The sequence below is a fragment of the Protomyctophum bolini genome (genome assembly GCF_963924005.1).
Source record: "Protomyctophum bolini genome assembly, chromosome: 2".
Classification (NCBI taxonomy): domain Eukaryota; kingdom Metazoa; phylum Chordata; class Actinopteri; order Myctophiformes; family Myctophidae; genus Protomyctophum; species Protomyctophum bolini.
Window position 1 is genome coordinate 6,857,731 of NC_137863.1, and position 24,545 is coordinate 6,882,275.

A 24,545-nucleotide genomic window follows, 5' to 3' on the forward strand; every position below is an offset into this window, starting at 1 on the left:
AATGTGTTATTTTCCATATAATAGTTGATATATTGCCAAAAACATTATATATGAAATGATTATCTTAGCCGTATAAAAATAAAATTATCAAAACAATTTTTGATTAAGCTAATTTTATTGCTGTTTAACTAATTAGAAGATGGTTGTTATTACATTCGGACAGTAACTTAGTTGACATTTTAGTGATATCCAGCCATTTTTGTAATAATTAATGATAAAATTTGTATAAATAAGTATAGTATTTGTAAAGACATGATCATAATGATCATAAATAGCATTAGTTTTTTTAATTTTACTAAAAGTACATACAAGTTACATCCCTCGGACTTCAAAACTCCCGCAATTTGATATTGACCCAGTAATAGACTGTTGATCTGCTGTACAAGGTGGTGAACAGGTGGCTTTTCAATGGTCTTGCTTTTATAAAGTTAACAATGCTCAGCGCTTCATCCAATATACATTTGACAGCTCAGTAACCAGCACCTCGTGATTGTACTGACACAGTTTTTTCCAGCTTAAGCATCATTGCTCCAAATACTTCGATGTCAAAAACTTCCACTATTGTTATTCCAGGCAGTTGTTGTTGCTAAATAGACAGGTGTCTCTGACATCTCCATCAATTAATATCACATCTGCTTACAACACTTTTTTTGTTAAGCTACAATGCAAATCTTCTACTACTAATTTCTGTCTCCCAACACTCTCAATTGTCTGCAGACATTTATCATTAATGCATCGAGTTGACATTATCTATGGAAAGAGCTACAATTACCGTATGTACCATACATTCAGTAGTACTGTCAGTTCTTCAAAATGTACTCTGTGTGTGTGTGTGTGTGTGTGTGTGTGTGTGTGTGTGTGTGTGTGTGTGTGTGTGTGTGTGTGTGTGTGTGTGTGTGTGTACCCGTGCCCACACTCAGTCGGGTTAAGTTAATAAAAAGTTGAGGCAGACTGGGGGAAACAAAGTAAATGAGCTGACCTTCACTGTCAGTATGTCAAGAGAGCCTCAATCCACTTCTCCCTGACGCTTTAATTAACCTTTCCTGTCATCCACCAGCGCAGAAATAGATTTGTTATAATCTCCTGTTTGCACTCGGGAAGTTAACACTGCGCTGAAATCAATGTTCCTCCTCTTGATTTGTGCATTGGGGAGACAGCTGTCCCTGGTTTGATACTGGAGCACAAGGCTCTGCTGCACTGTATCCTTGCAGACACATTCATGCGCACACACGCACACACACACACACACACACACACACACACACACACACACACACACACACACACACACACACACAGGCATGTACCCCACCTATTCACCTAATAGTGTTGGTGCCGGGCAGAAAACCTCATCCATTCATGTTTCTACATAAAAAATGTCCTATTTTATAAAGCGTAGAAGTGTATACTCGTATTGTATGACTGATCTCCTGACATTCTTTTGCGTTTTCACCTTTATTGACATGCCCAAAATGTGTGGTTGACACATCTGTCTGTGCAGAAATATATATTGAAACAATTAACAAGACCTTGTGACTAAAGTCTAAACTACGTTGGATCACAGGTTTCTTTTCTCTTTTTTTTTTTCATTTCAGAAAAAGTAATGTTTTCGGACATACAAGGTTTCCGTCCCACAGCAACAACACACACACACACACACACACACACGCACAGTGTGATTGTCTATCTGCGTGCGTGCGTCAGTTGGAGGCAGAGGAGCGTGAAGTGTATCAGAGTGAAAGCATCCGGTAGCTGTGAGATAAGACATACAGTAATCTGGCACCAATTATTTCTTCTTGACAGGCTGAGGTAAGCAGCAATCAGCTGCAGTGTGACATGTGTTCTGAGTCACTAGTCCCTGGCCCCAGCGGGGAGCGACAGCCTGATTATGATTTTGTCGATGGGAGGCAAACGCAAAGCTTTGACAGGCCTCGGCGATAAGGCTCCGCTACCTGTCGCTCTGCCCCTCTGAAGTCCCCCGATGTCCTCTGTGTGTCCTTACACCAGATACACTGTACCCAGGGCTAATGTGTGTGTTGAGCACTTAAACCCTGTGCACTTAGTTGACCGAATTACCCCTACTTTTTCCCTCTATATACAGTACCACATTTATTTTGTGGAAAAAGCCAATCTACAAGTTAACAACAGGGTGCGTTGCTCATTGATGTAGAAACCTATCCTCCCTGACAGGTGTCATGGGTTAACCTCCTCCTCCCTGTCAGGTGTCATGGGTTAACCTCCTCCCTGTCAGGTGTCATGGGTTAACCATGACCAACCAGTAGCTGTCCAAACAGTAGCTGCCGTGACAATGACACAGTATAGGTACATGCATAGGTACATAGGTACATGCATATAAGAATGCATGCATCAAGGATACCGAGTTACCCTGGCTAGCTGCACCGGGTCGCACATGGTCAGCCAGCAGGCCACATAGTTTGGCTGCTCCACAGTGTGGAGAATGACCAGAGTGCAGAAAGATCACATCAACAGGTGGACAGACGGCAGGCTCAGTTTCCCAGCAGATGTCATTCACACGCTGGGGTGCAGACTAGTAGCAATAGATAATTGTCTGTTTAGCTGGTTTCATTTTGTATTATTTTGTATTGTTTTAGTGTAGCCAATTCTTTTTTTTTTACCTCCAATTTCTCCCATGCCCACACATCTCTGTGATGCCACTGTCGTTGTACCCTACTGGCTCACCTGGCAGTGAGGAGCCTCCCGGGGAGGATGTAACGCTTCCGTCCTACTCCTCCAGTTCCACAACCAAACCACCCCAGCCCAAAGGAGTCACTATAGCAACGACAAAAGATCACCCTCCCCACCCAGCGTCCCTTCTCGGTTGTGTTCGTATAGAGAGATGCTTGGCCATGTCAGATGCACCGTGGTGGATTCAAAGCCCAAACACTCCACCACTGCAACACCCGAGAAATGCTATTGTGGCGCTATCCACAAATCTCTTTGTCAGCAACATTTTGTGCTGTACACATTTATTTCAGCTCTTTGAACATTGAGGTGCGCTCACACTCTGACACACACACTGGCACGCACGCACACACCCACGCACGGACGTACTCATACAGACAAAGAGAGAAAGGGAATTAAGTTGCTTCTGTCTGCCTCAGGGTCTGGTAATGATTGGCCTTGAAGGGATCCTTGGTGAAATAAAGCAGATCATATGCTTGCCACGGGCAGGAACTCACGTCCTATCATTGCATGGATTTACGATTACCGGTTGGCTCTAAATAATACTATTTAACTCCATGTCAAGGCTATGTTTTGTTTCTGTGATCCCTCTTACTTTCAGAGGCACGGGCAACATTAAACTTCGTCAGACAGGAGGAGTAATATCGAGAAGATGGATTTATCTGAGACTACAGACCACGTAGGCATAGATGATTGTCTTCGCTGTAACCCTACCTACCAGGAATGTGCACAGCAGACTCGTATGCCAAGACGTTTTCTTTCTTTCTTTCTTTTTTTGATTTACATTTAAACGTAGCCAGAGAACTCTTTCAGGATCTGTTAATGGTATTTCATTCTCAGAGCGAGTTTGCTTTGGAAAAGAAAGCTTCGAAGGAACAATGTATATTTCAAGTGGGAAGTGCAGGGTAGCTCGCCAAAAAACAAAATTGCATGACAAAGCCAGCTTGCAAAACAAACCGCAGAATGCCAGTAGTGGTCAATGTGATAGGTAATTACTGTACATGTATTTTTGTTGTATTTTACATTAGTATCCCATTCATTTCTGGCAGAATCCGAGGGAATTGAATGATGGACTGTTCCGAAGTGTCAATAGCCTCTCTCAATATCTAGAATGCTGTAGTCAATGTTCTATCTTGTTTCCCCCTTGACCTGGAAAAGTATAAGCATTTTAGAACATTTTCATATTTCCGTTAGGATGCTTGGTGCCGTGCCTATACAGTTGCCCCCCCCCCTCCCCTTCCCAGCACTCAGCTTTCACATTCATAATATAGCTCTGTAGCACACTTAGTCCACACTTAAATACAGTAGGCAGCGATATGAACCTACTTGGTTTGCAATCCACTGTATAATGAAGAAGGCATGATCAACTGGCATCATCAACTATTAACTTAATTCATTAATTTCTATAATTTTGTCACTCCAAATACTCCCATTGGATTTCTTGGCATTTTGTGTTGTGTCCGGTAGACGGTTGTGATTGTATGTTTTCAAGCAAGCATTTAATGTCTTCAGTAGATCAGATGTGAAAGCCTTCTTATCAACCAATTCCCAGACTGAGTTCAGGAGGACACTCCTGACCTATTGGCTTCTGCCTGCAATTAAGTTGCTTTGAGGCAGTCGTGTCATTTCACTCAGGATTAGCTGAGATCTGACCCATACTGATCAAAATGCTCTGTTATCGATCAAATGATCCTCAGTTATCGATCAAATGATCCTCAGTTATTGATCAAGTGATCCTGAGCTGTGACACGTTGTTGGACAGGTTGTTAAAGTGATTTACTCTGAAAGTATCCGTAAGGGAGTTAAATTAACACTATGGATTTAGCTGTGTATTGACCTGACACAACTGATGTTTCTAGGAGTGAGTGATTTATTTTCATTTGTTTGTCTAGCCAACTAGTCTCTCTGTATTTGTGCTGCTTGCCCAATATACCTGTCTCTCTGTATCTCTGATAACCTTGAAGGTATTGTGACCTACAGTAAGTCCTGATATATTATTCCTCTCAGATTGCGACTAGTTGTGACTAGTACTAGTGCTCGATGCCACCTGGTGCTGGCCCTGCCAGAGGAGCTACAGGCGTAGTGACTGGTCGCTGAGGGGGGTCTCTGTGCATGGGGGGGCTCAGAGTCTCAGACTAGACCCCCTGGGTGTTCACCAATGAAGGGAGAGGGAGGTTCAAGGTTCCTGTGCGCACAGCGAAAACCTTTTTGACACTCTTGTTATGTTACTGTGTGTCTGTGCTGTTTGTGTGTGAGTATGGTTTAAGATATCCAGTGCGGATGTGATTCGTCATCGAGGCTGCCATCGATGCCTGCACCTGTGTCCTTGGTCTCTAGTTACTGAACTGCTCAATGCAATGAATCTCTCTCTCTCCACCCCCCCCCCCCCCCCACCCCCCTCATTCTGTTGGTCTCTATGGACATTTCTGAAGCAAGTGTGTTCGGATATGCCTTATGAGAGGTAAATATACATACTGTGATGACCACCCATGTTTGCTATATTAACTTCCGCACTGAGCACAACAACACTACACCGCGGCAGTAGCACTTAGTTCACATCTCCAGAATGAGCTCAACACACCGACAGCTGAGGAGCCTTTCTTTCACTTGGGGATTCGTGTCCTTTACAGCACAGCGCGGTACAGTACAGTACTTCTGCGGTTAAGAACCTTTAGATTCTCCCACATTTCCAACTGTGTAAACAGACTATCTGTTTACATTTGGACAGATGTTGGGGAAAGCTGTTGTATGGACTCCTGTTCATCCAGGAGTCAGTTTCCAAACTTTCTCCCATAGATGCAATGGACCTTACCGTCAGCGGGAGGGGGTCGGGGTTGTCTAGTGGCAACAGCGGGATAGATTGTCCGAACCTGACAGAGTGGAAAATGAACAGGGCTCTCCTCTGTGTCATCGGGGACCGGACCAACTCAAGAGCAGGGTCAACTTTGACCTCCCCCTCCAAGACTTACCTTAGAGAGATGGAAAGACAGATGGAGAGAGACCGATCAGGTTCTCTGGTTGCTTGCATCCAACGCTGGATACAAGCGACCATGAAGAAATGTTCATATACCAATTTCAATCTCGAATCACAGGTTTGACAGGGACATTGCTGGCCACATACTGTACATTCGGTATTGGGAACTTTCGTATTTGTATTGTATTAATATTGCACATGTATGCACAAATTGTGCACAGTGCACACACACACACACACACACACACACACACACACACACACACGTAAACGTGAGTGATCTGCCATTAGGGGGCCGCATGTGTGAGCCATTTGAGACCAATTTTAATTCCAAATTGTTTAAACGGCGAAATGGAAGCCATACAACAGCGAGCGGAGCCTCGTGGACACCGTGGGGGGTTGCGTGAGGAGATGTGAGAAGGAAACACTCTGCACAGCATCAGCTCTGCCTGTCATGAGGGTGTGGGATTTAAAAAAGGATTCACAGGAGCAAAAAACATCTTCAAAAACCATCATCTGCTATAGCTCCACCGCAGCTTGTTATGCTTATTCTATACTTTGTTTTGTGCAGAGTGTTATGTGTGCCGAAAATAGCTGTTGTACAAGCTTGGAGATCTGAAACACCTGCATAAATAGTCTAAATCAGGCCATACTGTAGATAACCTAGTGCAGTACCCGTCATCTTACGTCACTTTGCATGATGTGTGTGTGCTGCTCACACCACGCTCCCTTGGGGGGTCAGCAATACAGCAGCCAAAAGGGAAGGCGATTTGCTGGACGCAGTGGACGGTTCCCGAGATACACACTCATACACACACACACACACATATCGTTGCTGTCAGTTTTTTTATTATTATTACTAGGGTGGTGCCCGTGGGGAAAGGCCTACTTGGAACGATGCAAGTTGGAAATGCATTCCCCACTCAGTTAGTATGTCTGTCTCCCTTTTATGCCCATATGATCAATAGGCTAATTTGGGCCCTGTCCAGAGCCTCTAGAGCGGTGCCTGTTGGGCACTGGCCTGGAACTATGTAAGTTGGAAATGCATGCCCCACGCATTTATTATGTGTCCCAGGCATGACCAAATATGGAGCCTAGTATGCAGATGTCAGAATGATGTCAGAACAGGTCAGCTGCAGGCTCAGGCCAGCTCCATATATGGACCCTGGGCAGCGGGCCTGTCCAGACCCGGGCAGAGGCCCTTTTGGGGCGGTACTGGACAACCGTGGGTCTGACTGACTCGACCCCGGCCTGCGGTGGTGTGGAACACGTGTGTCGAATTTGAAATCGTGGAGGCGAACGGTTATCGAGTTATGTGGATTGTACACATACTGTACGTATAGAGACTTGGTTCATTTATACATGGATGGATAGATAGTAGGGCATTAATTTACAACAAAACGTTGATATATATGGAGATACAGGGTTTCTGCCTGACTGCTCACTCACAGAGATGTGCAGAATTTATAGATGAGGTTAACGAGGGGAGGGGAGGAACTGAGGAGGGCGTCCAGACAGTCGGGTCCCAGACATTAACCGATATGTGGCCCCCCCGGTAATAGAATAGAATAGAAGACATGTAAGCTGACTCCAGCTCTTATGTTGTATAGGGCCACCTGTAGAGATCCAAGCACAGATGGAGGGTCAGAACAGGCCACAATTAAATGGCCATTTTAAAGTCTTCTGTTTTCTCGTCTCTTACAGCAGCATGTACAGTAGAGTAATTTACCGCTCGTCTGTAACCCTTCACCGAAAAATGTGGAACACATCTGCACTGTATAAGATCCTCGTAAAGTGAATTTATTTCAGAGTGTGGGGAAAAGTTACTAAGTGCATTTACTCAAGTACTGTACTCAGAGTAAGTGTAATTCTGAGTTACTTTTACTTTACCTGAGTATTTACTTTTATCAACTCTTTATACTTCTACTCGTCTACATCAAACAATTGTTTGACAAGTTAATTAGTTACCAGTTACTTTGCAGATTTAGATTATTATTACAAAACATACATCAACCACTTTAGCTCTATTGTAATACTCCAGCTGTTCAAAAATAGCAGATCTACAAGCTGACAAGGCATCTATTTTCTGTTGGTATTTAAGTATATTTTATGCCTTTCCTAGTCAAGTACAAGTTTGAATAGAGGAGTTTTACATTTAACTGAACATGTCTACACTGTGGTATTGAGTAAAGAATCTGAGCACTGGTAAAGATGGACCCTTATGGGTACAGTTGGGTCCATTTTCTTGAGTGTACCACACACAGAGTGCATGTATTGGGCAAATGTTGCCAGTCTGCGTTAAACTAGTCCTATAGCCAGGTTTTTGCCAGTCCGCAAGCCCCATAATAGCAGGCCGTGATGGTTGAAATGACTTACAAAATAAACTGGCATCTACAGTAAGTGACAGACAGCTACTGTAAATTCAGTTGGGAGAATCTAAGGAACAGATTTGGAACATGGTTTTTACAAGCGGTTTGCATAACACGTGTGTGCGTGCGTGTGTGTGTGTGTGCGTGCGTGTCCAGATTTGTTTGGCATTTAAGAGTAAATGGAGAGAACATGATTGTCAGAAATAAGAATAAAAGCATTTTCATGCTTTTGGCACACAAAGTGGCCTAAAGATCCAGTGCCAAAAGTGAGCTGCCTACGCAAATCTCCTGTTGCCATGTCTGTGTCTGTGTCTGTGTCTCTGTCTGTGGTCTGTTTCTCCATTTGTTTTGTGTTCTTTAGTCCCATGGCTTAACCCATTCTGACCTGAGATCAGATTCATACGAGGTTTCCACTGGACACACACTGGTCTGATGAACCCATTCTGACCTGAGATCAGATTCTAAAAATGTCAGTCGTTCTTCGATTTTTCAAAAATAGCAGACCTACAAGCTCGTATCGCGCCACTCGGTGGCGCGATATGAGCTTGTAGATCTGCTATTTTTCAATAGCTAAAGCATAACATGATGCCAACACCAAAATGGGTGCCCGGTCAGAATGGGTTAAAGATTCAAAACAATGCTCTCCAGAGCCTGACCGATATAATAACGGTCTGGACGGTCATTATGTGACTTTTTTTACACCAGTGTATCGGTAATTATATACAGCCTATATGTGTGTCCCGATTTGTAACCACCCGATTTGTAACCGATTTGTAACCACACAGCCCTGGCATCCCCAATTTGGGCATGTCGTAGACTCGTAATAGCCTAACGAAATACTATTTTAATTATAGCCCAAAATCTCTCAAAATTTGCCGATCCAAGAGCTCAAAATGTGATTAAATACAATTGGATTGTGTTTATTTTATTGTTTATTTTTATTCAAAGGTATGGTTTTGTTTTTGTTTCTTTTATTTTGCTTACAAATTGTTCACAAATGGATTATAAAATTGTTTCAGTTAAATATTGTCAAAATCAATCTAAACACCTGTAATCGCTGGTCTAGCGCTCCTTCAAAATTGGAATCGTCATCGGATCCAAGAATTTGACACTATATTCTGGCTTTAATCTTCCCCTCTCTTGTTGTGTTTTCCCCAGAGCTGAGGTCCACTGGAACGGCCCACCATTTCTTTAACCTTCCCCTCTCTTGTTGTGTTTCCCCAGAGCTGAGGTCCACTGGAACGGCCCACCATTTCTTTAATCTTTCCCTCTCTTGTTGTGTTTTCCCCAGAGCTGAAGTCCACTGGAACGGCCCACCATTTCTTTAACCTTCCCCTCTCTTGTTGTGTTTTCCCCAGAGCTGAGGTCCACTGGAACGGCCCACCATTTCTCCTTCCTGCTCAACTCCACGGACTACCGGATCCTTCGCATGGATGAGGACCACGATCGCATGTACGTCGGCAGCAAGGACTACATCCTGTCTCTGGATCTGCACGACATCAACAAGGAGCCTCTCATCGTAAGAGTCCGATCACACACATGATCCCAGAACTGACTGAGGAACGTGAGGTTGTTTTGTGTTTTAGATCTATAACCTTGTCTGCTGTCCTCACTCAGATCCACTGGCCCGTGCCCCCGCAGAGAAAGACGGAATGTGTCTTGTCAGGGAAGGACACGAATGTAAGTAAAGTACGGCTCATATCACATATCAAATAACTACTATTTGTTTGTTTGTTCTTCTTTTCAAACAGTCCTTTCAAGCAATTCTTTGGCTTATGAAGACTAAACACTGATGGTCGCTAATTAGAAAAAGGCACAGTAAACCCCCAGAATGATTGACCCGCAGCGGGCCTGCACTTGATTTTGTTTGCAATTAACGCGATGCAGTAATCACGTATAGCATTTCATTAGACTAGAGTGTTTTCAGAGAATCTTTGGAATTTTATGTACTGTATGAATGTGATGATGAGGCCTTTAAAGTGTCCTCCAATGCAATGATGAGCTGCAGAGTCTTTATTTACCATTGCTGCATTCTTGATTGCTGATTGCATACAGCTGCCACCAATTAAACTCTAGCGGGAATTTGGAAGCTGTGTGACACTCACGCACTGAGTGCAAGGCCAGTGTGTTATCGCATAAAAGGCTAATCCCGAAACACATGAACCTTTTATCCCTATTCTGGGAAGGTCCTAATAATAGGCTAAGATCTGCAAATACTACGAAAACATTCAGTGATCTTGTAGATTATTGGCAAAGAGATTTGATGTTAAAAGGAGAAAAGCATGTACAGTACGTACAGTATACTTTTGGGAAGTTATATACTGTAGGACTCACAGTAAGTGGTTAACCCATTCTGACCTGAGATCAGATTCATACGAGGTTTCCACTGGACACACACTGGTCTGATTAACCCATTCTGACCTGAGATCAGATTCTAAAAATGTCAGTCGTTCTTCGATTTTTCAAAAATATCAGATCTACAAGCTCATAGCGCGCCACTCGGTGGCGCGCTATGAGCTTGTAGATCTGCTATTTTTCAATAGCTAAAGCATAACATAGTGCTAACACCAAAATGGGTTCCCGTTCAGAATGGGTTAACCTGGCCAACAGATCAGAAAGATCTCTGAATCGGCTACATTCTTAATCCATTTATCAGAAAAGAAACAAATGTCATCTTTTTCACACAATAATCCCTTTGACCAGGGGGTCAACATCAGATAATGTGAATTACAGCTACAGGCTATAGAGCTCTGCACAACGACTAGGCAAATTGGTTAATACAATTTGCACACGCACGCACGCACACACACACACACACAGACATCCACATGGCTTACTCCCCACAGTGGGTACCAAGGAGGTGGGGATTTGTAGGTGGGCATCCACACTGAGCTCCAGGGAGTGATGATAATAACTGTGTCCACAGAGCAGGGTGTTATCCTGGTGGTGTCCACAGAGCAGGGTGTTATCCTACTGGTGTCCACAGAGCAGGGTGTTATCCTACTGGTGTCCACAGAGCAGGGTGTTATCCTACTGGTGTCCACAGAGCAGGGTGTTATCCTGATGGTGTCCACAGAGCAGGGTGTTATCCTGATGGTGTCCACAGAGCAGGGTGTTATCCTACTGTTGTCCACAGAGCAGGGCGTTATCCTACTGTTGTCCACAGAGCAGGGCGCTAGTTATCCAACTGGAATGTTCATTTGGATGCGCTCACTGACCCGCACCTCTCACACTGTGAGAAGTGCACCTCTCACAGCCTCTTCCACTACATTGTAGTGCATGGAACCCCTCTATGTGTATGTGTGCATGTGCATGCGCTTGGACGCACCTGTGTGTGTGTGTGTGTGTGTGTGTGTGTGTGTGTGTGTGTGTGTGTGTGTGTGTGTGTGTGTGTGTGTGTGTGTGTGTGTGTGTGTGTGTGTGTGTGTGTGTGTGTGTGTGTGTGTGTGTGTGCGCGTGTGTGTGCGTGTGGCGTGCGTGAATGAGAGCGGGAGGTGCAGGGCCTGGAATTTCATCACTAAAATAAGAAATAAGATTGGGTGCTGCTGGGAGATGCCGTCTCTTTAGGGGATGACAGATGATGACAATTCAGCAGCAATCCAGAGGCCATGTGGGTTCAAGCAGGAGGTCAGAGGCAATCATCCCATCCATGCTCTCTGTGGGGGAACACCACAATGTGGGCAATAGAATATCACACACACACACACACACACACACACACACACGCTCGCCCTAATGGAGCCCCATACACACACACACACACACACACACACACACATAAATGACGAGATGTGCATCTGTCATGTCGCTGAGATTTGCCAAAATAGCTTATCCCCCCTTCCTACACACAATCTCTTTTGTGCGTGGTACTCTTTTTTTTGCCAGCTGTCATCACCAGCAGCGTTGTGCCCTGGGATGGGAGGCTGACCAGGGGTGTGTGTGTGTGTGTGTGTGTGTGTGTGTGTGTGTGTGTGTGTGTGTGTGTGCGCGCGCATTGGTAGAGCGTGTGAGTGTGTGTGCATGCGTGCACGCGTTGGTAGAGTATCCAGACAGCTGGCAGAGACAGATAAAGACAGATAAACACCCCCGTCTGTCTGCAACGTTCAAACTGTCCCTGCTCTACCTTTCTCTTCTAAAATGTTACTTCTATATTATTATAATACTGTATATTATATCTATTATTTTTACTATTTCATTAGAAATGTTTAAGTAAATACAGAATGAATATATACCATGTGCAAATATTAAGCAATATTTTGTGAATTCTGCAAACTTGATGTAACACGCTTGCGTGTTTTCAGACAAAATGTAACGCACAGTTACATTTTGTCTGAAAACACGCCAGCTTGTTGCTTTGGTGCACTATAGAGCCACAGAGCCTGTAAAACGGTATGTACTGTGTGCTGATGTGCATCCTGACTCAGGTCAACCGCACAGAGAACCAAACACCCTCGGCAACAATGAAAATGATAGATGGCAGAGCCGAGGAGAAGGAACATTAACCACTAACCCTATATACTTAGTTGACCGGGGTCCCCCAGGGCTCAATAATGAGTCCCTTCCTCAAATCTCTTTGCCAAATAATTCTAGAGTCCTTATTCTTCACCCCAGAATGGGGACACACTCGTGTTAGAGATTATCTACTTGAATGAATAGGTCACGATGCATTGAAAACATTTTTCGATCGTCTTTTACGATCGTCTTTTTTACGATCATTGAATTTTCATGCAAATTAATCCGTTCAGGTTTCATTTTGAGAGGGGAAAGGGGAAACTGCTCTGATCCTGTTGACCTGTTGCATGCTCTGCTTCAGGGGGAATGCGGGAACTTCATCCGTCTGATCGAACCGTGGAACCGGACCCACCTGTATGTGTGTGGAACAGGAGCGTACAACCCCATCTGCACCTACGTGGACCGAGGACGCAGGTCACAGGTAACGGGACACTCTCCAGGGCATCCTTGGAGACACATTGACCTTCTCGTTTCTCCTTTCTTTAAGCAACATATCTGTCTTATCAATCTGAGGTCAGAGGAACAGCTTGTGTTCCTCGCTCTCCTCCGTCCTTCGCGACGGGCTCCGCTTTCCTCCCCGTCATTTTCCGCTTCTTGGCTTTCATTGATTTCTCTGCTGTTTCACGGTCTGCGGGACTCAAAGAAAAGCATATAGTCACAGTCCTCTCTTAGGTCTCCATTATTTCAGCGAAATTGCACTTGGTGAACGAGCCCAAGGCTATGTTCAAGACTGGCACCCCAAATCAGATTAATTTGGCCTATCCCAGGATAGGCCATCCTAGAATTGGCTAGAATGGAATCTGATTAGTTATATCAAGTCTGGAATAGCAGAAAAACACATGGAAACCGATTTTGGCGACATCAGCTTTGAACCACATGGTCTGAGATGAAATTCTAATCTTAATCTAACCACTTCAGCCAGGTAGCATCTGTGTAATTTTAGATTAGTCTGTTTAGATTAGTTTTTCAGAATTGGCCTCAGGTCTAAATGGGCTAAAGATGTGTACGAGTCTCGACACTTGGACACTGAAGCGTGAATTAAAGGTCCTCATATGACGGTGTTGCTTGGTCGACCTGCAAGAAAACTGGTGAGATTCTAGATCAGCTCTTTTGGCACGCGACATTGTTGTACAACAGATTAGAAGACGTAAAGCATCACACAGGCCTGCGCTATGTCATCACCACAACAACCAATCCAGATACAGTAGGTTGATGATGTCTGAATGCAATACACAAATCAGTGGATTAATTTAATACATGGGACCACAATGGAAACAAGTCCCCACGACCTTTTTGTGTCAGTGAATGTGTTAGTGAATAAAGTATTCAATCAATGCAAATAACAGTGTGGACGCTAAAGCAGCTTTAGCAGGTTACGTTAAAGCTCAGATTTGAGAAACAAATCGGATTTGCCTGCATTCTGTTTCTGAATAAAGCCAAACTGCTGCCCCAGAAAGTGACAGTCTTCCAGTATACTGCTGGGAATAGCATGTTGACAGCATACCCAAAGCAACACCCCCCCCCCCCCCCCCTCGTTCACCTGTTGTTTAGAAGCAGTAAGAGCCTGTGGCCCGTCCCGCCGTCGGCTCGGGAAGCCTCTGAAAGGCCATCCGTCTCCGAAAGGCCATCATTACTGATGGCCTTTCATCCATCATCATCCTTGTAGTTCAACCCAACCCCCTGTCGGTGCTCCACACCCTCCCTTCCTCCCTCCCTTCCTTCCCTGCACGACGACTTACATCCACTACGCCGCCTGTTTAGTCTCACTGTTTAAATGAAGGGTTAAGATTTCAGGCCCATTCCTGTCACTCAGCGCGTCCCCCCGAGGCCTTTTGTTGCTTTTGCACTGTAAAGGTTTTTCCTACGACGAGAGTGGTTGTAAACAGAGACCATTAGTTAGGAGGACATCGTCCTATTTGTTAGAACAGAAAGGGTTCCCACTTCCCACTTGAGTCTGTCAGCGTCTCGTGGCCTCCCTTCTTTTCTCTGTTATCTGTGGTTTCTTTTAGAGCTTGTTTTGCTTGCGTTCTGTATAGTCTGTACCATCACTGTTGTGTTCTGTATAGTTCCTGAATTGCACTGGTCAGGTAACTACAAAATACCTAGGATTTGTCCGTTATATCAACGGGAGGACTTGACTAAGTTGCTTTTAATTGGAATTTGTAAATTATTGTTTTAAAGTTTTAGAATTCAGTTATTACGAGTCATAGGCTGCTGTACTTTCTTTTCAAGAACAACAACAAAAAGAAAGTTGGGTTTCTCTTTTGGGAGAAACAACAAAAGAAGCTTTGATTCTGCCTGCACCTGCATGAGATTGGTTTGTGCATGTATGTACTGATGGATTTGGATACTAACTAATGGATGTCGATCTCTTGACTTCAGTCACTTCAGTTTCCTTCTTTTCCCTTTATAGTCTTTACGGCCTTGAGTTGAAATACTTCTCTGTGTCATGTTTCTTTTTTCTTTTATTTTTTTGGTCTCTGACTCTGGCATTTCATTTTCGGGCTTTTTTTCTGTCCTCTTCGTGATCACACCATCAGAGGGATCTGGAATCTGGAGCGTTGATTTTTGGTAATCAAACGGCCCCCTGTGGTCCCCTGTGTCTCTGTTATAGGGGTCCCTCTACCTACAAGCCCCCCAGTCTGGAGGGAGAACGAGTCGGGCTGTGGACTCCACAACTACAGGGCCTATGGAGGCAAAGGTGGGCTGGTTGTAGCTTTGATGCCCACCTGGAGTAGGCTGTTGCTAGTTACTGTTCAGTCTATTGAGCTGTACTGGGGGGGGGGGGTCATTGTTATATCCAAAGTGTTACACCGGGGCTCCACCGGGCGCGTCAGCGTCGCGTCTCCGTCACCGTCAGGGAATGTTCCCTTTTTAATCAATGAAGGGTGGCTCCACTGCCCGCGTTGCGTTGTGTTGCGTGACTGCATTAAAATTGCCCTGGTTCGTTTTTTGACGCACGCATGCGTGACGCGACATACCCAGTGGAGCCCCGCCGTTAGGTGTTGAACAATATGTCACTGTTATGTAACTTTGTGTCCAAAATCAATATGGACACAAGTGCTCCTGCCTCCTGTGTCACCGAGTCGTTTTAATATGGTTGCTGTCGGGTGGAAACCTTGTATGTCCAAAACTATTACGTACTTTTCTGGGAATGGGAAAAAATGTGCATCCAATGTAATTACTTTTGTCACTGGCTCTGGTTAATACTTTTCATCGTGTAAAAAACCCACATACGGACCACTTTCAACCCGGCATCTAGGGTTTCAGCAAGTCTTTCCTAAAATGGCTGAAATAGCTGATCTACAAACTTGTGTAAAATATTGGGCTTTGGTTTATGTGCTACTGTGTGTAGCACATTAAATTAATGGACGGAGCCAAATTGTAATACCAGAAAACAACCAAACTATTTTTCAAATGTACTGTATTTACTTTAGACTTTTTTATAGCCTGAGGTTAGCAGCATTGCACCGAGAGTGATTTATGTGTTGTAGTGTACAGAATAGAGCTGTCATCCTTCAGTATCACGATTCACAACAAAGTTTATAAACTCCAGTTTTTCCACTATTCTGAATTCCCCCTGCATATACCTGTCCTGTCTGGCAATATTGGTCTCCTCCTGACATATTCTCTATTAGTAGCCACATGCCCAGTGCAAGAAGAGATTCTCAATGAAACAGATGGTTCAACATGGCCCTTTTGTACTGTGGAATGAGTTCCCATCCACTAACATAGAACATAATATAAGCATGGCGAATGAGTTGTGGATTTCTCTCTGCGTTTTCCTGTTAACTGGCCTTGTATGGTTTCTGTACAGATCTAACAGAGTTACAGTGCGAGTGTCTCTGTTGTTCAGCACAAATTGACCCACTAGATCAGTGTTTCCCGAACCTTTTAGCTCGTGTCGAAGCCCAAAATAAACGTTAAGAGTTGGGAAATTCTAGTGAAAATAAGATTTGCAATTTGCAACCCGTTGAGTTGTACATAGGGTTTGTAGCCAAGACTAATTTGCAACCCGTTGAGTTGTACATAGGGTTTGTAGCCAAGACTAATTTGCAACCCCAGTCCCTGATTAGGCCTTTTGATTGTGATCTGCCTATATTAAAAAAAAAATCCATCCTTCCTCTTCGATGTCTCCCTTTTGACTGATACTTGTCCATTTAAACTAGACAGGCCTGCCCCAAAGTTATTTGTGCAGCCGGCGAAACCTAGAGTTCTCAACAGGCCTGAAAATGAAGGCCCGGCTCTACCTGGGCCCTCATCAAACCCTGTACTTCACCATCATCATCATCATCATCACTGTTTTTATGAAAGATTTGTGAAGTATGAATTAGGGCTTAACACTTTTAAATGAACCGTCCATATATACTGCGCAATAGGGAGAGATACTGTACCACAGTCACTTTGTCTGTTGAATATTTTACACGTTTGATTCAGCTGTTACATCCAAATAACCCAAACTGAACATAACTATAATATCCTTTGTCGCTAACGTGTTTCATTCAGAGGAGGTCTGGCCTGCCCCCAGAAAGGCAATTTTTCTAATGCACACTAAATCTACTAAATGGAAATAATAGAATTATTAATGACGTGCTTAATCCTTTTGTTATTTCAGGAATACATTTTTCGTCTGGAGCCTGGCAAAGTGGATTCTGGGAAAGGCAAATGTCCTTATGACCCCAAACTCAACAGTGTTTCAGCATTAATCAGTAAGTACTTGTTCTTCCTTGTAAGACTATGCATGCTGTAGAATTATGTGTAGATGTAAATGGTTCTTTATGAAAAACAAAGGTTTTCAGTCATTTCCATTCAAGCTCACTTTTCCGCAAAGGAGATTTTGTTTCAATATACTGTGCAAGATATTGTTCAACTCCAGTTTATTGAATAAAAAAAACCGTCTATTTTTAATATGACATAGGTGCTTTCACGATTTTAAATATATAACGTAACATAGATATAACAACGTATAGGTTTAATAGGTGTCATAAGGAGGTGGCATAGTCGGTATAGCGCTGTCACCTCACAGCTAGAATGTCCCTGATTCGATTCCTGCCGGGGACACTGGGGGCGGGTTCCCTCCTCCGCATCATCAGTGCCGGTACCCTAGGTGGGGTTGGCAAAAGGGCCTTTCTGTGGGGAGTTTGCATGTTCTCCCCGTGTCCCCTAGAGTAGACACTGAACCCCTAATTGCTCCTGATGTGCTGGTTGGTTGCCTTGCATGGTTTCCTCTGCCATCGGTGTATGAATATGTGTGTGTGAATGGGCATTTATATAGCGCCTTGGATAAAGGCGCTATATAAATGCACCATTTACCATTTAATAACGTGGTCCTTCCACGCGTTACGCTCTCCCCAGACCCCCGGTTGGCAAGAGGGGAAGTAACGCCCAGGATTACAGTTTAGGCAATTGGCACCAGGTATCAGTAATCAGTATGTATGTTATTTGTACAATGTTCATGTAGTACATGGATATAGACTCTATAGAGAGTAAAATCCAGAGAGTGGGGAAAAAGGGGACCCATATGGTTTTTGAGTTAAATCAGCACCCTGAATTTTGCTGTGTTGGTGGTCTAGTGTTGTCAGCAGATTGCAGGTGGCCAAACTCGTTCCTGACCCCTCCAGCTGGGGCATGTAGCCCCTGACCTCCCCTTTCTCTGTGTGTGTGTGTGTGTGTGTGTGTGTGTGTGTGTGTGTGTGTGTGTGTGTGTGTGTGTGTGTGTGTGTGTGTGTGTGTGTGTGTGTGTGTGTGTGTGTGTGTGTGTGTGTGTGTGTGTGTGTGTGTGTGTGTGTGTGTGTGTGTGTGACACACACACACACACTTCGCTGTGCGCCATAAACAGCAGATCAACAAGCTCACACCGTGTCCAACAAACAGCAGATCAACAAGCTCCCACGGTGTCCAACAGAGCCTACACATCAACAACATATAAATCAATCCTAAGAAAGAGCCACTGTCTCCCTCCCCTCTCTGTGATTGACAGATGGAGAGCTGTACGCAGGGGTCTACATCGATTTCATGGGGACGGACTCTGCTATCTTCCGTACGTTAGGCAAGCAGACGGCCATGAGGACGGACCAGTACAACTCCAGATGGTTAAACGGTAAGACGTCAGTCTTCTTGTCTCGTCTGCAGATCAGGTAGTGACTGTGTTCCTTTGACCGCTCTCAATTGATTTGCGGGCCCGTATACAGTACATTCCTGCATCACACCAACATTCCTGTTCCTCTTCCTAGAGATGGTCAATAGCCTCTTTCAATGCATTCCCTGAAGTCACAGAGAACTCGAGGAATATGGTCCGGAGGAGTCGCAGAGTCTAGCTGTATGCTCATACAGTAATGGGAGGAAATTACATTGATTGATGCGTAGCCTCAATTCTCTAATGAAGCGTGGCAGCGGTGTGTCATGAGCGTACACTGCAGTAATTCTCAACCTTTTATTTATTTATTTATTTATTTCAAGGACCCCCAGTTTTGATATGCATTAGGCAATGGACCCCCACTTGATATGATCTTTTTTAATCTACATTAACTCTTGAGAGTGTCAAATGGAATCAAATGGACATGTCAGGGTTCATTTGATTCCGAAACTATCAATCATTTAGCTGGGGACCCTCTGGAACCCCCTCAAGGACCCACTTTGAGACCCACTGGCATAAAGCCGCCACCGCATTCATCACTGACCACCCCCCCCATCCCCCCTTTGACCCAGCCCTCTCCCCACAACAGATCCCCAGTGGGGGCACTCCACGTCAACGCACCTGAGCCCTGCTAATCAGCCCTGCGGGGAACCCTTTCCCCTTCATCACGGGTGGAGAGATCCCCACCCCCCCCCACACACACACACACACACACACACCGTGAACATTAAACTGTTCACGGTGTGTCCCCTCCCTCCGCACGTTTTAGCTTTCGACCCCTACTGGGTTGTTTCTCTGTCGCTGCGGGGGGGGTTTTGTCCAGCAGTGACCCAGTAAGTGAGTAAGTAAGGGGCAGGGCTAATAATATGCAGATCTACAACCCAACGACGCGCCGCGCTGCGACACGTTGTTATCTTGTAGATCAACTGTTCTTGTTTTCCGATGTATAAATCAGGCTTCGGGCAGTGGAGCTCAGTTTGACGGGTATAATTAATGAGACGCAGGGGGGAGGGGTTCTAGCAGCGTGCATGCATCCTACTGTCATCGGGCTCTATGCTTTAGACTAGAGATACTTAGGGTTGGGATCCGGAACCGGAGGAATCGGATACAACAATGAAGAACCGGATTTGGTTCCATCACATTTGGAATCTGTTCGGGAAGTGGTTTTATATCACACTGTCATTGGTTCTCAAACATCTTATTTCAAGGACCACCATAACTCTGAGTGTACAAAAGGAACCATAATGGTCCATTTGGTTCCTTGTACACTCTCTGTCTGAATTACAGACCTATAAGGGTTCATTTGGAACCCCTTAAGTAACCCAGAGGATCCCTGTAACCACTACAATAACATATATGCACTGCATGTTTAATTGAAATTGAAATATGACGTAAATTTGTGGCAACACAAAGCGCCCCTTATTTCACATGGGTGTGATTTTTATATACAGCTTTTGTCCCCACACGTCTCAAGAATTGCAATTGACAATGAAAGGGGAATTCAGGTGAAATGTCCGCTAAATCTTGTCTCCACACGTCTCAAGAATCGTTAAAGGGAACTGTTTAGGAATTGGACCGTGGGAATCTTTAAGGAATCTGAATCTTTAAAATCCCAAAGGATCCCAACCCTATAGCGATATACGCCTGTGCCTCATCTACATTTATTTGTGTCTTAACAGCTCATTCCGTTTCTCCCTCTCTCCCCTTTAACAGATCCCACGTTCATCCATGCGCATCTCATCCCAGACAGTGCCGAGAAGAATGACGACAAGCTCTACTTTTTCTTCCGGGAGAAGGCCTCAGAGATGGGCCAGAGTCCCATGGCCCAGTCCCGCATAGGGAGGATCTGTCTGGTGAGTTTCACCTCAACCAAAAACCTCATATTATTTGAAATATAACATGTGCTGCATGTGTTGGTCCTGCGCTTTTGTCTCTCACAGTGATCCAGAAATCCACGTTCCCCGTTGTGCTTACTCACCATGAGTAATTACCGCTGTAGAGTAAGCTACACACCACTCTGCAGCCATAAAACCAAACAAAATCCTTTGGCTTTTTACGTTTCCTCAAAGCCAAGTGAGGAAAACATTCCATTGCAGGGGGGAAGCCGGGGGGGGGAGTTGTGACTGTTTCACTGACTGACGGAGTTTACCTAAAAGCCTAACCTCGGATCCCAGGATGGCGTTCCTGACCCCAAATCTTGCTCAATTCAGAGATGACCAAGATTGGAGGGCTAGCTAAAAGACTAATTGAAGCATGACGTATATACATGTACTTTGATGTGTAGCAGTGTCAAAAATAGACCAAAATAATGCATGCGAAAGAATTGCTTACAACGTGTTGCAACATGGTATGTTGTAAGCATTTGGTTTGGTATTATCAGTACACGACACCAGCATGTGAGAAAGTGCAGTATATCTCAAGCTCTATACTCCATATTACAATGGTCACTTGGAAGAAATGTAAGAATATAATTTCTTCTTTGCCAGCATCACTGTGGCACGATGCAGTATAAGTTATACTTCAGTGCCCAGTCTATATGCATACATAAACATTCAGAGATGTTTATTTGGTGATTGGTGATTTGGTGATTTGTGTTTATCACAGCAGAGGGGCACTAAGGGACAGCGTCCAAACCTTCAAACTCTGTCCTTACATAGCGTCACCTCACATTACCCCAGAGACACTAGTCCTGTTTGTCAAGAGACTTTTCCTTCTGCAGCTAAAGCCGGCAAGATGACACAGCCCTAAAGTATATAATTAAGCAAAGAATATAGGCTGCAAAACACATAGATCCGAGGATAATGCAGGATAACAGAATGTGTAGCTTTATAAGGACACAGTAATGTGGGCAAAAATAGAACTCCCTTCCTCCATTGAAAGTATAACGGTAAACACAGGCGGACACAAAACTCCCTGTTTCTCCAGTTCTGTAAATCTTTCAGACTCTATGTAATGTGTTAACCCATTCTGACCTGAGATCAGATTCATACTAGGTTTCCACTGGACACACAGTGGTCTGATGAACCCATTCTGACCTGAGATCAGATTCTAAAAAAATGTCAGTCGTTCGATTTTTCAAAAATAGCAGACCTACAAGCTCGTATCGCGCCACTCGGTGGCGCGATATGAGCTTGTAGATCTGCTATTTTTCAATAGCTAAAGCATAACATGATGCCAACAGCCCAACACCAAAATGGGTGCCCGGTCAGAATGGGTTAAGGTTTGTGGCTCATTAATCACGTCCCCTGGGTTTCACTCTTCCATCTTAGTAGTGGAAGTTGGCGAGCGTCCCTAACAGATGGGCGAGCGGGGCTGACACACGAAGCTGGAGTTTATTCACACATCCCCTCGAGTGCTGACTGTTCGTTTGGACTGTTGTCTTAAACAGCTGTTGGTCAGCCTGCCGATGGATGGTCGGGATTCCCAAACCTTTTCACCTCGAAACCCGAATGATAGATTTTCGACCAAAACGTACAACAAATATATTATGAATTGACCACTAAAGCTCTATTTAATAGTGAAAATAGCAAGCTCTCAATGTGCGCAACAACAACATTGCACGTGTCAGTAATCTTTTTTTGTTCGCAAAATGTTTTGTTAGAATTAATTTATTTTGTAGGAAACGACCCATAGAAATGTGTCTACAACCTAAAAATGGATCACGACCATAATTTGTTTAGGGAAACACTTGGACCAGTCCAGAGCTTGTTCCTTGTAGACCTGCCCATATGCTGTCGTATATAATACGCCTCTTGATGTTGTATACTCATACCTGACGCACAGTGGTCAAAACGTTGTTACAAATAAAGAATTTTCATGGGAGCTACAATTGAGTGTGCGGACATCCCTTCCTTTTTCATTGTGTGTGTGTGTGACCATACCTGTGTCTTGTGTTTGTGTCCCCACAGAATGACGACGGAGGACACTGCTGTCTGGTCAACAAGTGGAGCACCTTCCTGAAGGCCCGTCTCATCTGCTCCGTGCCTGGAGCCGATGGCATCGAGACGCACTTTGATGAGCTCAGTGAGTTTGCTAATAATATTATTATGGCACTATATCTACCGCCTCCTGTCAGCAGTTTTAATGAATATCCATGTCCATTCAACCACTGGTCTGGTCTATATTTACTCACCAGCCACGTGTCATTCAAGGCTTTCTCCCTCTCTGTGTTCCATGTCATTGTAGGCAAACAGTTATTTCTAATTTAGCAAGATTTAGATGCACTGTTCAGGTACATGCATGGGAAAAACAGTACATAAAAAACAGAAAAATTACATTTTAAAAAGTCACCCTATAAGCACACTACTAAAAGCAGTAAGAACAGGACAAGAAGTCACCAAACATTGCACATTTAGCAAAAATGTTAGATCTACAAACTCACTACACTTGGTCCCCTTCTTTTTTCCATCAACAGCACACGTTAGAATATTTGCCTATTCTCACCTATGACATGCCTAGAATAGGGATGCTGCGGTTCATGTGGTTAAGCCTAGTTCATGCTTATGACTAATCGGTTGAGATAGTGAGTTCAAAATGAACCACTATGCGTACTGTACAGTAAGACAAAACTTCACACCCACTTGTTATTAATAGTTAACTTTCCTCAAACCTCAGGGTTTTTAGAAACAGTCTGCGTTGCTACTGCTCCTGTGATATTAGATATTTGACACAGTATGTGACTCCGCACTACGTGTTACTCTATGTCCTACTAGAAAGATACACATGACAGCCCTTGACTACCCATGTGTAACAATGCCTGCAAGACATCATTTGTATTTATTTATTTATTTGATTTTATTAGGAGGGGGGGTTGTTAAATTTTATTTGATAGGAGGTGACAGTTTCAGCTGCCAAGCTCTGAATCTGTCTTGAGAGATTACACGTTACTTGGGGCGTACTTGGTGTGTTCGTTTTAATAGCTACATTGGATCCATTGGAACACAGGTTTGTTTTCCCATTTCCTGAAATGTAACGCTACAAGGTTTCCACCTGACTGCGACATTGCGAATGCTATTCTTCATACGTAGGTTTAAACAGAGAACAGATGTAAAGCTACCTCGATGGAAACAGAGCAACACTCAATGTGAATGTCAAAATATTATGTCCCTTTTCCTCATCCTCTGTCAACATCATGGCGCTCTCAGCAGCTCATCCACGGGTCAACAGGTCAGACTTACAGTCTGAGTACAGACAGAGGCGTGCATGGTTGAGGTCATAGGCTTGAATCTCCCGAGGTACAGGATGTGTAAGGTCCTATGTGCGGTCTGCCTTCCCACAAGTCATTCTTGAAGAAGTGAACGGTGTCTCCAGCTCCGGCTGTCCTGATGGAGCCCAGCGGAGGCATCAGAGTGCTTCTATGGGGGCCCAGGGGAGCCGGTCGAGTACATTCAGATGTGGAGGAAGTACCTTGGCTGTGGGAGACGTGAATGCATTTAGTCTTTCAGCCAGAGGAGAGGAGTGGGACCGCAGAGTATGAGGCAGAGGTGGAAGAAGTACTCTAGAACTAACCATACAACAATGTAGAAATACATAAGCATATAAGTACGTAAATACGTTTGAAATAAAGTAAGGATATGTACCTCAACTGTACTGAGTAAACAGCACTTGAGTGAATGTGCTTAGTTCATTTCCACCTCTGGCTGGGAGAGGTGAATGCATTCAGTCTTTCATCCAGAGAGAGATGGGACCAGTGGGGCTGCAGTGTGGACAGACAGACAGACAGAGAGAGAGAGCCAGAGACTCAGGACGACCATCAGAATAAATGTTAACAATTGATGTTTTTATTGCCTTTTATTCATTGTAATGATGCGGAAAAAGGCCTTTCTGTTTTTTTTTTTTTTTTTTCGTAGGT

General features: G+C 44.2%; 1 protein-coding gene across 6 annotated transcripts in view; it reads left to right on the forward strand.

The window, feature by feature from the left end:
* The window catches only part of sema3fa (sema domain, immunoglobulin domain (Ig), short basic domain, secreted, (semaphorin) 3Fa), a 78,013-nt gene that overhangs the window by 37,240 nt on the left and 16,228 nt on the right, over window positions 1-24,545 (forward strand). For 4 of the 6 annotated variants that reach the window (XM_080788007.1, XM_080788008.1, XM_080788005.1 and 1 more), the window contains exons 3-10: window positions 9,405-9,565; window positions 9,664-9,726; window positions 12,860-12,979; window positions 15,173-15,259; window positions 17,174-17,267; window positions 18,539-18,658; window positions 20,408-20,547; window positions 22,603-22,717. In XM_080788007.1, the coding sequence (XP_080644133.1) occupies window positions 9,405-9,565; window positions 9,664-9,726; window positions 12,860-12,979; window positions 15,173-15,259; window positions 17,174-17,267; window positions 18,539-18,658; window positions 20,408-20,547; window positions 22,603-22,717 (900 nt within the window). The remainder of the gene's footprint in view (window positions 1-9,404; window positions 9,566-9,663; window positions 9,727-12,859; window positions 12,980-15,172; window positions 15,260-17,173; window positions 17,268-18,538; window positions 18,659-20,407; window positions 20,548-22,602; window positions 22,718-24,545) is intronic. The other 2 variants (XM_080788010.1, XM_080788009.1) reach the window with 1 other exon arrangement.